General features: G+C 38.5%; 2 protein-coding genes across 3 annotated transcripts in view; one reads left to right on the forward strand and one right to left on the reverse strand.

Annotated features, from left to right (window-relative positions):
- Window positions 1-4,443, forward strand: part of ptprq (protein tyrosine phosphatase receptor type Q) — a 55,089-nt gene extending 50,646 nt beyond the window's left edge. Inside the window, exons 58-59 of the mRNA XM_036212396.1 lie at window positions 3,799-3,922; window positions 3,999-4,443. Of these exons, the coding sequence (XP_036068289.1) occupies window positions 3,799-3,922; window positions 3,999-4,036 (162 nt within the window). The 3' untranslated portion in view covers window positions 4,037-4,443. The remainder of the gene's footprint in view (window positions 1-3,798; window positions 3,923-3,998) is intronic.
- Window positions 4,444-5,805: 1,362 nt separating this feature from the next.
- iqsec3b (IQ motif and Sec7 domain ArfGEF 3b) overlaps window positions 5,806-12,698 on the reverse strand; it is a 47,675-nt gene continuing 40,782 nt past the window's right edge. The window contains exons 12-15 of one of the 2 annotated variants that reach the window (XM_024282066.2): window positions 10,592-10,750; window positions 10,417-10,509; window positions 10,236-10,282; window positions 5,806-8,028 (exon numbers count right to left, since the gene is read on the reverse strand). In XM_024282066.2, the coding sequence (XP_024137834.1) occupies window positions 7,609-8,028; window positions 10,236-10,282; window positions 10,417-10,509; window positions 10,592-10,750 (719 nt within the window). In that variant the 3' untranslated portion in view covers window positions 5,806-7,608. The remainder of the gene's footprint in view (window positions 8,029-10,235; window positions 10,283-10,416; window positions 10,510-10,591; window positions 10,751-12,698) is intronic. The other variant, XM_024282067.2, reaches the window with a different exon arrangement.

A 12,698-nucleotide genomic window follows, 5' to 3' on the forward strand; every position in this document is an offset into this window, starting at 1 on the left:
ATGGGAATTCATCTGGAAATACATCTTATTTTTCCTTTTTTTTATTACTTCAAGTTATAAATTTAAGTTTTTTGAGTTTTTTTTGTTAAATATTGCCTCCTGCTTTTATGTTGTCAATCTGAAGGATTATCATCCATAATTTTCATTTCATGAAAAATTGCTCCAGATATTTTGGATTCCAGGATCTTAAATACACTATAAAATTTGTTCAAATAAAAAATCAAAAGTATCTCTACATTTTCTTTACATTGCTAAACTTTAATGTAGAATATAAAAAAAAACTGCACACTGAAAAAACCCTCATTTTGCTTTTAACACACTCCTGTTGTGATGCACTATTATATACAAATTAGTTTATTGCTAGCCCAAAAAGTAATCATTTTCAATCAATTTTAAAACTCAGTATTTAATTAATGAGCATATTAACCTATTAAACTGTTTAGATTCATTTTATCAAAAGAACTCCACCAAATATACATTTTTTAAAGCATTACAGCCAGATTACATTTTTTTTCTTTTTTTTCTCGACCAAATCTGAGCTGATCAACCTTAACAAAACTCTTTGCCTTAAAGTCTAAAATACAGAATTTGACTTAATATCATATTATTTTACATACTTTAAGGCAAAGAGTTTTGTTTGTTTCCAAAACTCTGAAAATATCACACATATTTGCCAAACTGCTTTATACTGTCCTAAATGACCACAAATTACCATTGAAACTACCTTTTCCGAAGTGCTCGGTCTGCCTCCAAAGAGATCTGAAATGTCTGGTAATTGAATCAAAGAGGAACAGATCAAACCCCGTCGTCCAATTAGAAAGCCCCGCTGCCGGCTGTGCTGAGCTGCAGTTCTGTTTGAACTCCATACATACCCAACTGAGTGGGAAAAAGGTAATCAAGTCAAGAAGCAGGTTATGAAGACGTTACCGAGTCCATGCTGAGGTTGGGCTTTAAGCTAAACTGTTGGATCCAAACTGATTTTACAATCAGAAATTAAACCGCTGCAGGCCATGTTTTAAAAAACCGTTGTGCTTTGTAACAAGCGAGTAAACAAATAGAAAATTGAGGATAAAGGTGATTGACACGACCTGATCTAGTAGAAAGATTAACGGATTATCTTTTTTTTGTGTTTTGCAACTTAAAAACAGGGTCATAGAACAGAACGGCTAATCCTGCACAAATAGCTGCTGCTGACTGTAATAGTAGACTATGAAGAGAGATGCTTTCATTTAGATTATCTGGATAATTGGACTTGAACGTCTCGTGGGAATAAATAGAACTTCACAGATTGTGTTATGAGCTGCAGTCAATAAAATACAGTAATGCCGTTTAAGCATCCCCATTATAGAAATTACTTCAAACTCATTGATCATTTTTAAAGTTTGGATTTATTTTGAACGATTAAAGGCATATTTGCTCTTCTGATGCCTCCCCGTCTTAATTGCCTGTCGGATGATGTGCTAATATTCATAAATGCCCTCTCTTATTCTCACGCTTTAGTGAGCTGTTCCGACATAGCAAACGAAAACTTTCCTGAGCGAGCTACCACACATCATTATTTCAGTTCCTCACGTTCAGTAAGTTGGCTCACTGTGCCGGGGAAGGACTTTAATCAGCGAGCTCTCTGGGAGGTTGGATGGGGTTTGTGCTGAACCCAAACGCAGGAAATGGAGCTCATGACTGATTTAATGAATTTCCAGCAGCCACACTAGATGGCAAATGTCATCGATAAAACAAGCGGGAGAAGATAACAAGTCTCTGATAATTACCCAGCAAGGTTGAGATGTTGTAGCTGCTGGAGAATGGTCGTCGGTACACTGACAGAAACCAGGAGGCCAGCAGGCTGGGGGGAGTTGCAGCGACAAATGGATGTGGCAAGGGGTAAAACGTGGTAAAATGGAGAGGCTGAGAAAACATTCTGGCAAGGAGAGATGGTTTAGCAGGGACTCGAATAAGAGTGAGGCATCTGAACACACAGGTGAAGGAGTTGGCAAGAGTGACAGTGTGCCAGAGGGGAATTGGTTGAAAATAGCAACCAAGAACAGAAGAGTCGACTTTAAAGCCCTAAATCTGTTATTTTTGGCGGATCTTAAGGTTTAATCGTACTGTGACACATTATTTTAAATGCCCCATGCTTTTCTTAAATCTTTCAGGGTAAACTATATACATATATATGATCATATGTTACCTTTGGAACACTAAAGATCAACATATTTATTAACTATGTTTTATTTTTTTGAGTTTTTTACCTTCCTGACAGTAAGACGCTTCGATCTCTGAAGCAAGGCCTTTCGCTGCTTGTGGGTGCCGCCCATTTCATGACATTATTCTAGAGCCGGCCTCTGCATTGAGTCTGCATTTCACCCACTTTTGAGAAGATGTAAGTGCATATCATATATCTGCTTTTAGTGGCCTCGGCCATCGCTAAGCAGGTTGTAACGATAGCTGGGGATGGTGGCTGAGCGGCGAAGCTGGTGGCTGACTACCGCTAGCTGAGCAAAGATTTGGTGACTGAACACCTCTAGCTGAGTAGCAAAGCTAGTGGATGATCACTGCTAGCTGAGCAAAGAAGTTAGCGGCTGAGCACCACTAGCTGAAAGGCGAAGTTAAGACCTGATCACCGCTAGCTAAGAAGCGAAGCTATTGGCTAATCACCACTAGCTGAGTAATGAAGCCCGTTGCTGATTACTGCTAGCTGAGAAAAAAAAAAGTTAGCGGTGGAGTTCCACTAGCTGTACAGCAATGTTAGCAGCTGATCTCCGCTAGCTGAACAGTGAAATTTGCGGCTGATCACCGCTAGCTGAACAGCAACGTCAGCGGTTGATCACCATCGCTAAACAGGTTGTAGCTAAACAGGTTGTAGCGATAGCGGCGAAGCTAGTGCTGAGGTAGCTGACCGGCTGAGCGGTGAAGCTAGTGGCTGACTACCGCTAGCGGAACAAAGTAGTTGGCGGCTGAGCACCGCTAGATGAACAGTGAAGTTAGCGGCTAATCACCGCTAGATGAGTAGCAAAGCTAGTGGCTAATTACTGCTAGCTGAGAGGCAGAGTTTGCGGCTGAGCACCTCTAGCTGAACAGCGAAATTAGCGACTGATCATCGCTAGCTGAACGGCAACGATAGCAGCTGATCATCGCTAGCTGAGTAACAAAGCTAGTGGCTGATTACTTCTAGCTGAGCAAAGACGTTAGCAGCTGAGCACCTCTAGCTAAACGGCAAAGTTAGCTGCTAGATGAGTAGTGAAGCTAGTGCCTTATTACTGCTAATTGAGGAAAGTAGTTAGCAGCTGATCACCACTAGCTGAACAGAGAAATTAGTGACTGATCACCGCTAGCTGAGCGGCAAAGTTGGTGACTGATCACCGCTAACTGAACGGTGAAGATAGATGCTGATCACCGCTAGCTGAGTAGCGAAGCTAGTGGCTGAGCGACAAAGTTGGCGGCTGTGCACCATTGGCTGACTGGCGAAAATGGGTGTTTGTGATAGCCTGGGGGCGGGGCTTGCAGCGCAGACTCTTCCTGAAAAGGGCTGTCCTCAAATTGTGACATCAACTTGGAGAACCCGCTGTGGGTTGGGAGTGATTAGTGCTGAGAGTGCAGGTTTTTGGAAGATTACTCAGATCAAAATACCGCTTTGGGGTTGTTTATAGTGACGAATGAACATTCTAATACACCTAAAAGCTCAAAAAGTTGATTTTGCATGGTACAGGCCTTTTAAAATAACTTCCTCTGATAAGAAGCTTCTGTTCTAATATCTGTTTTTCATGCAAAACCAACACATTTACATGTTTGTGTTCTCAGGCGCAGTACATTTTCCTACACCAATGTACACTAGAACTTCTGAACAACAAAGGCAACAGCCAGTCCATCTGGTTCGTGAGTTACTCTGCTCTGGAGAAGATGGACTCCCTGGATAACATGGAAGGTAACCAGCGTTCGTGGAGGTCCACAGATAAATACGTCACACATTGCTCACCTCATGAGTGTTTTTTGGCGTTCAGGTGATGTTGAACTAGAATGGGAGGAGACGACAATGTGAAAACCTGACATCCGTGAGTACATTGCACTGGACCAGTTCCTGGAAGGGAAAAGCTTCAAGAAGCAGAGGATGTGTGAAACTACGAGTGGTGAACAAAACTTTGGTGCTGCACTTCAGTGCTGCAATTCAAGCCAGTTTTCTCTTCCTGCTGCGAAAGACAAGTTTTTAAAAAGATGGACAAGGAAGAATTACCACGAGAATTCTGTCTGCTCTATTATCCTGCAGGTACTTTGCACAAACTGTCTTTCTATATTTACTTACTTAACATGTTGTATGAGTTTTTTTAAGATAATATATTTGGCCAAAACTGTAATATTTTTTTTTCACTCTCTTTGTAACTGTTTGTTACCAGCTGTTGTTCTTTCTCAGGAGTGATTTGCAAAAATAAAACCAAACTTTTTTCTTTTTCTTGTTTCAATACTTGGTTGACTTTTTCTCATAATTTTGCAACTTTATCCTCCAAAAATGTTCTCATAATTTTATTGCTTTATTTTTGTAAATTTTAGACTTTTTTCTCATATTTTTACAACTTTACTCTGACACATTAAGTTATTTTTTTCTTTAATTGTTGCCCCAGTTCTCCATTGTGTGTCTTCATTATTAAAACAAAACATTTTTTTCTTTGTGAAATTAGCCTAAAACTTTTTTCTCACAATTTTAAAAGTTTATTCTATAAAATTATATTTTTTTCTTATATTTGACAAGTTTAATCTTGTAGAATTTTTAATTTTTCCGTTATTTTACAACTTTATCCTTGTAAAATGTTGATTCCAAAAAATAATAATAACAATTTCACGACTATTCATGGAAAATTTCAATGCTAGTACAACTTTTTCTCACTATTTTTTTTCTCTTTGAATTTGGCTCAAATACTACATGGTATACTTCATTTTACTTTAAGAAAAACCTTTTTTTTATTTGTTTTGTTAGCCGACTACTTTTTTTCATAATCTTATGCATTTATACTCATTAAATTAGAACTTTTTTCCCCATATTTAATGAGTTTATTCTTGAAAAATTGGAAGTTATTTTTTTGTATTTTACAACTTTGTGAAATGTAAAACATTGACTTAAAAAAATAATTCCATGACTTTATTCTTGTAAATATATAAATTGTAATTGTATATAAACTGTATTCTCATATTTTAATTTATTTTCTTTCATTGTAGCCCTAATACTTTTGTTTTGTCTTCTTTACAAAGCAAAAGCATTTATTTAGTTATTTTTGCTTTTGTAAAATTAACTTATTTCTCATTATTTTACAAGCTTATTCCTGTAAATTTTTGACTTTTTAAAAATACTTTTACAACTTCTCTTTTGTAGTGGCCTTTAGAAAAGGGAAACAGACTTCTTTTAAATGACAGCCTTGTTTGTGTTGCTGTTTTGTTGCTTCACTTAATTTCACAATTAAAAGTGCTGCAGAGCCTTTGCGTCCTGCAGCTGCAGACTTTAGGACTTCAAGAAGCAGACATCTTGTTCCACCACTTAAATAGCAAACAAAAGACCTTGGGCTGATTGCACTCATAGTCATGTGAAAACAGCACAATAATCTGCTCCACAAAGGCGTTTTGTCTCGTTTGGCCCACAGACATTAACACATGCAGCTTCATGACACCAGAGATTCCTTTTTGCTTTTGGGTGTTTGCTGATTTCCCCTAAGCTTCTTCATTACCTCCTTTTTCCTGCACACCTGCTGCAGATCCATACCAAAGAAAAGCAGGGAGATGCAGCTGCTCAATAATTTAAAAACAAGCAACAACAACCCAAACTGAGAGTAAAAACTACTTTATTCTTTTATTCTCTTCAAACAGAAAAAAAATTAGAAATTCCATTAATAAATATGTTGCTCTTTAAGAAATTTCCATCTCTAAAATATTGTGAGGGTGCAAAGATTAAATGAAGGTGCTCCGGCGAGAATGCAGATTGGTGCATCTCCATGACAACCACAGAGAAGACATGGGGAAAAGGGCAGGAAGCAAGGAGCAAATAGAGAAGGAGAGAAGAAAATGACATCAATCAACCCAACATGCCCCACAATGATGGCACAAGCATAGGATCAAGCTCCTCCCGTGTTCTGGACGTAAACAAAAGAAAACATGCTGTTTATAGTCTAGAGTAAATAAAGTGGGACTGCTGACTGGACAAGCCGAGCAGGAAGTGTGTTTATTGTTGCTTTGGCAGCTATGCAGATGTTGTGTAGGTCAGTGTGTGCACGTGTGTGTGTGTGTCATGTATGGGTGTGTGTTTACTGTGTTGACCAATAAAACATAGCCCTTTACACACCTTCACAGGTGACACAGTCGTCGCTTCGTAATGACATAATGCGGTAATCGATTGATGAATTTTGATCAGTTGTAATGTCAGTGACTTGTTACCATGGCAACTGGAGTATATTCTATAAAAGCTGCCTGTTTCTGGCTCTCATATAGGGGCGGTAGCGTTTAGTTCACTCCCTAAATTACTTTGTGAATAGTAGCTATAATAATTATAGTTTTCTTTTTTTTTTTCTTCTTTAAACTAGATTTTTCTCTGTACAAATACATACGTAGATACACACACTATGCAATCACTTTTTCAGAATAAATCTATATCTATTTACAATATGTCCAATATATTCTGTGGAGGAAAAAAATGAAAAAAAGGACTTTCTGTGTGATGCTCTACGCATTGATTCAAGCCTGTACCGCCAACACTGAACACAGAAATGAAGTCAATAAACGTTTTTTTTATACTTATTTCCGTGTGGCCTCAATCCAAAAATAACTTTCCCATTAGTTTACATATAAGGGCAATTGTGCAAAATGTATTTCTTTTTTTCTTTTTTTCTTTTTTTGGAGGGGCCTTTAGTCCAAATAACATACCAACCCCACAAGTAAGCAAGCTAACACAGTAACAGAAGCGTTTTGCTCTTATTGCAGCTCAGAGGTAAATACACAAACACTTGCAGCACAGTCCTTCCTGAGCAACACTCCCGTGATTAGCAGAACACAGAATGGAAACATGATTGTCACCCAGACTTTACGTTTTTAGTGAGTAGAAGCGCTCACGTTACTGCACATGAAAGGGTCGACATGGCTGTTATTTTAATCTGCTCCACACATACTAATCATTTGTTCCCTAGAAAGGAAAAGAACCAAAAAAGTTACCGTACTTTTTTTTTTTTTTTTACATTATGCAGAATGAAAAAAAAAAGATTAATTAGCTGCACTGAAATAATTCCTCACGATGCACCACCTAACAAAGGAGAGCCGAAATGATGAAAGACGTGAAAACTGTTGCCCTGATGCAAACTGTGCACAACTGCGTCCTTCAGTGTTTTCCAGCTCTGTGTCCCTTCAAGTCGATTTTTCTGTCACTGTTCACGGTCCACACTCACAGAAGCGTTTTGTCAGACGCTGGCATTTAAAAGTGAACGTTAAAATGGATGAAAGGAGGGAGGAAACGGCCGTTATCGGATGACATCTCGGGAACAGAAGTCTTTTAAAGTGGCATCAGAGCTGCTTCTTCTGACTCCGCCTCAACGCGGTTTGTATTAAAATGTGCTCAGAGTGTTCAGGTGTGAAGGTCCTGGCTCAGACAATGCTGCGAGAGCCGCTGGAGTTGCGTCGCCGGGTGAGGGGGATGGTGTGGTGAAGGGGCATGGGTGAGTCGGGTGGACAGAACTGGTGAGGGTGGTTGTAAGGAGGAGGCGGCGGCGGTAAGGGGGGTTGGGGCCCGTCTCCCTCTCTGACCCGGACAGGCGTCGACATGGCCGACTGGATGAGCTGATGAGCGGCGGGGCCTTGGCTGAGGAAGGCCTCCATCCGGCCCCGCCCACTCTGGTCCACGACGATCACCTTGACGATCTGCTGACATTGGATGAGCGTCTCTGGGCGGAGGTCCCCGGGCTGGACGGGGCTGAGCAGGGCGGGGGGCGCAGTCAGGGCGAGGGGAGGGGGCTCAATGCTGGGGTGGCTCAGCTGATAGGTCTGCAGCCTGTTGTGAATTGACACCTAGTTTAGGAACAGTCAGAGAATGCATGAAGAGTTACCAGCCTGAACGCAGCCTCTACGCAGCCCTCTGGTGAGTTACGCACAAGGGCATGCAGGCATGCAGGTGGAACCATGCAGAGCGAGCGCATGCAGAACGCAACCCGCTTCCCTTTTTACGCACACCAGCCCAGGAGGAGAAAAGGATTGTGCATCAATAAGAGATCAATCTAAATATAGGGGTAATTGTGGGAGGGGTCTGTGTGTGTAAGAGTGAGTGCCAGGAGAGGAGGAAGACGACACCGAGGGCTTGGTGTCTCCCTATCACACTATAGACAACCTCAAGGAAAAGAAGAGAGAATGGGCAGAGCAAACTATTAGGGTAAAAAAATCATTTTTCTTCCAGGAAGGGCTGGTTTACAGAGAACCATCCACACAAACACCAAAAATCAACATTTACTGTGCATTTAGATGGTATTTTAAAGGGAGAGACTCCTCTCAGCTGTCTGTGCATTGTCAGCTGTTCGGTAGGGATGTGCTACAGGCGGAGCTCTTTAGAACTCAAGTAAAAAGACCCTTTTTTTCAGAATCTTCATCTAATCACACAGACTCTTTCATGGTCTTTAGCTACGCTTCTTGTCTCATTCTTGTTAAGAAGGCCTTTGAAATTCGATGCTTAATGATTTTTTTTTATACAGTTTCACACCAGTCGTGGGTGTCGACACTTCTTAATTATGTTATCGATAGCTCTGATCACTGTACAATATGGAAACCTGGACATGACGTTCAAAAATGAAACACATTTTTACCTCAAACTAATAACTAGTGGTCAAAAATTGGTATTTTGTGAGCTCAAATTAGCATTTTGAGGCCAGAAATTAGCATTTTTGTTGCATTTTGAGGAAACAAATTAGTATTGTGTTTACACAAATTTTCAATTGTGCAAAAAAAGAGTAATTGTTCCCCCAAGTTTATAACTAGTGGCCAAAAATGAATATTTTGTGCGCTCAGATTAGCGTACTAAGGCCAAAATGTTTGTAACCACAAATTAGCTTTTTTTTTTTTTTCTGTGGGCACAAATGGGCATTTTGATGACAAAAATTAGACATTTGGAAAAAAAACAATTGTGAGCACAAATAAGCATTTTGTGCAAAATCTTTCAGTTTTTTAAGCACAAAAAGTAGCATTTTTGTGGGGCACATTAGCAGTTTGTGAGCACATACTAGTACTTTGAGTGTACGATTTTTTATTTTGTGGGGACTTTGTATTCTGTGAGAGCAAATTAGTATTTTGTGCAGAAAAAATGTAATTTTGCAAGCTTTTTTTTAAAGAAATTAGCAATTTGTTCACAAATTAGGATTTTGTGACCACAGGTTTGCTTATTTATTAGCATTTTGTGAGCACATTTTCATTTTGTGCGTATAAAAACAACTAATTGTTCCCTTAAATCAATAACTAGTGACCAAGAATTAATATTTTGTCTGCTTAAATTAGCATACTGAGGCCACGATTTAGTGTTTTGCAGCCAAAACTTAGCATTTTATTAGCATTTTGTGGGCACAAATCACCTTTTTTTTTGCACAAATTAGCATTTTGCGAGCACAATTGTTCCTTTTGTGCATAAGAAAAAAATGTGTTTTTTTTTACCTCAAACTGATAGCAGCCAAGAAAAATATTTTATGCACCCAAATTAGCGTCCCGAGGCCACAGGTTAGTGTTTTGTGGACAGAAAATAAACATTTTATTAGCATTTTGTGGGCATAAATGAGCATTTTACACAAATAAATCACCTTTTTGTATATTTATTAATTTATAGTAGGAGTTAAAGATACTAAGATATGAATCTACACAAATAAATATTTGAATAAATAATTTGTGTGCACAAAATAGTTAGTCATACCACAAATTTGTGCCTACAAAATGCTAATTTGTGACCACGAAATATAAATTTGGGTGCACAAATGACTAATTCATTGCCACAAATGTCTACATTGAGGCAACAAATTCTTATGTTATGTCAAGAGTTTCATAATATATAGCCCATTTTCCTGAATTTCTTGTCATATTTTTGTTTGTGTGTTCTACATGTGTGTGTTTTTTGTTCCTCGTCTCTGTTTGGATACTCCTCTCACTACTCATGGAGTCACATATGCTCACATACTAAAGTACACACGCGTAGCTGGAGGCGGTGATACTTACCTGAGGGAGACGAGAGCAGCTTAGGCACTCACCTCTACTGTGTTGTTGTTGCTGGTTTTATCATACGGATCCTGCTGGCCTGTGGGGAGAAACGGGTCCGATTGTGAGGCGGCAGACACATACACACCCAGAGAGCCAGAAACAGGCTCTCATCCATAGCGCTGACATGTACTTAGGATATTCTATATTATGATGCACAAGCAAAACCAGCACCTGAGGGGGAGCTGTGTATTGTGTGCATGTCCATTTGTCCACCATTTGTGTGTAAGCTGTGTGGCTGGATGCCTTGTTGCCTTTCCAATTCCCCTGAAACAAAAGAGGAAAAACATTTAAAACGTGCAACATTTTTGTTGTTGCTGCTTCTTGCAGGTGTGGAGTTTTTCCTTACACTGTATGTGGATCTGCTCCATCTCATTGACTTCTGCAATGGCTTCTCTGAGCTCCTCTGCAAACTTCCTGAGCTCCTCTCCGCTCGGAGAGCAGAAACTCACCAGCTGCTTCTTCTCTGAGGTAAATGGACTCATCATGGTGATACCATGGGCATAGTCTGATGAGAAGCCCAAGGAGCAGAAAGAAGAAAGTGTTTTCACTATATCTTTGATTCCTGAGTAAATTATGCATGCTGTGGATCCTTTTAAAATGCATCAGCTCTGTTGCTATCTCATAGAAGGCTGCAGTTGGGCTGGCAAAATCTCGAGTTATTACACTGATGGTCAGATCTGTTCATGTGGAGGCTTTTACTCTGAAAAATGCAACCAAATATCTTTTTTTTTGTTATTCCTGGTTACATTTCTATTACTGTGGGTATGGATTTACTTGACAACCTGTGGGGTTTAATCTTAACCCCTTGATTTCCAATAGAAAAATATTCTTTCCGTTCAAAGTTTTACTAAATTAAATGGAGTTTATGTTGTAAATTGGCGTCAAACGAGGTGAACGGGTTAAAACTTTGAATTTTTAGAAGTCCTCACCTCTAAATTTTTATTTGCCCCCCAGTGAAGTTTGATACCATACATCAGGGGTGAGCTGCTGAGGCTCTGAAACCACTTTTACATGCTTTACTGAGGCTCTTTGACTGAAAAAATAAAATAAAATGTAGCACTGATTTAAATCTAGTTCGTTAGATTCATACATTTTTAGCTAAAAGGCTCCTAAGATAAATTTTGTCAAGTTTTTATATATATATACTACTGTTGATATTACATTAAATCAAGAGGCTTTCAATTTCCTCCTGAATGCACAGATTTAAAAAATGGAGCAAATTATTGATAAAAAGTTTGAAATTCTTTAATTATCTTGCGCTGTAAAAAATGTTTAGTTTCTATCCGAAAGGAAAAAAGAGAAAAATATGCATTTTTAAAACATTAAACTGGATTTTAAACCATTAAAGTCATTTATTTTCAGGTTAATATTAGTAAGTTGGGAGAAGGATTATGCCCCACCAAAGTAGACCTATAAATAATAAAAGAAAAGATCTTTGTTGATTAACACTGTATAAGATTTTTTGTTGAAGTATATTTGCTGCAGTAGATGTAGTACTAACTGTAATATTTCTAAAAGAGTTTATCTTTCTCAAGAGATAAAAACCAAATTCATAGGGAGAATAAAACACCATATTTGCTTTCAAAATAGCACAAATTCAGTTATAAATGTCATAAAAGCAACATAAATATAAAGGAATGTTGGGTTTTCCATAGAGGGAAACGAGTTCTGGACAATGGAAAACCAGCCTGAATGGCTCTTTGACTGTTGAAGGTTGCAGACTCCTGCACAGACCAACTCCTGCTTATGGATTTCTCTTTAACGATTCTATTTTGAAGTGTAAAATAAATGTCAACATGCTACTTCTATAGAAACCATAAATGTCTGACTCCAACTATATATGTTTTTCTATTGTAAAAGTGTTCTCAGTGGTTTTTAAATAATGAATATGCAGTTTTTAGCCAAAATCAAAAAACCTGTGTTGTTTTTTAAGACCTATTTTCTGCAGAGCAGCAGGAGCTCATTAGAAGTTCGCCTCTTGAGTTTTTGGCGGGACTGTTGGCACAGAGGTTAGCCTCCTCTATATTCCCAGCTTTCCTTTGTTTACGCTTTCTCTTACTAGTTCATAGCAACTCCCAAGCCCAAGTTAGCATTAGCGTGAGAAAAATTATTATAAATACAGCAAACTAGCATTAGCAGTTTGTGAGCATATTAGTACTTTGAGTGTAATTTTAATTTTGTGGGCTCTTTGCCTTTCATAAGAACAAATTAGGATTTTGTGCAAAAAAAATAATAATTTTGCAAGCAAAAAAAGTAGCTTTTTTTTTAAACAAATTAGCAATTTGTTCACAAATTAGTATTTTGTGACCACACATTAGCTTTTTTATTAGCATTTTGTGTATCTATATCAGCATTTTGTACAAAAGCAAATATTTTGTGTGCACACATTTTCATTTTGTGCAAATAAAAACAACAACTAATTGTTTCCTTAAATTAATAACTAGTGACCAAGA

This window comes from Oryzias melastigma, linkage group LG6, assembly GCF_002922805.2.
Source record: "Oryzias melastigma strain HK-1 linkage group LG6, ASM292280v2, whole genome shotgun sequence".
Lineage (NCBI taxonomy): Eukaryota > Metazoa > Chordata > Actinopteri > Beloniformes > Adrianichthyidae > Oryzias > Oryzias melastigma.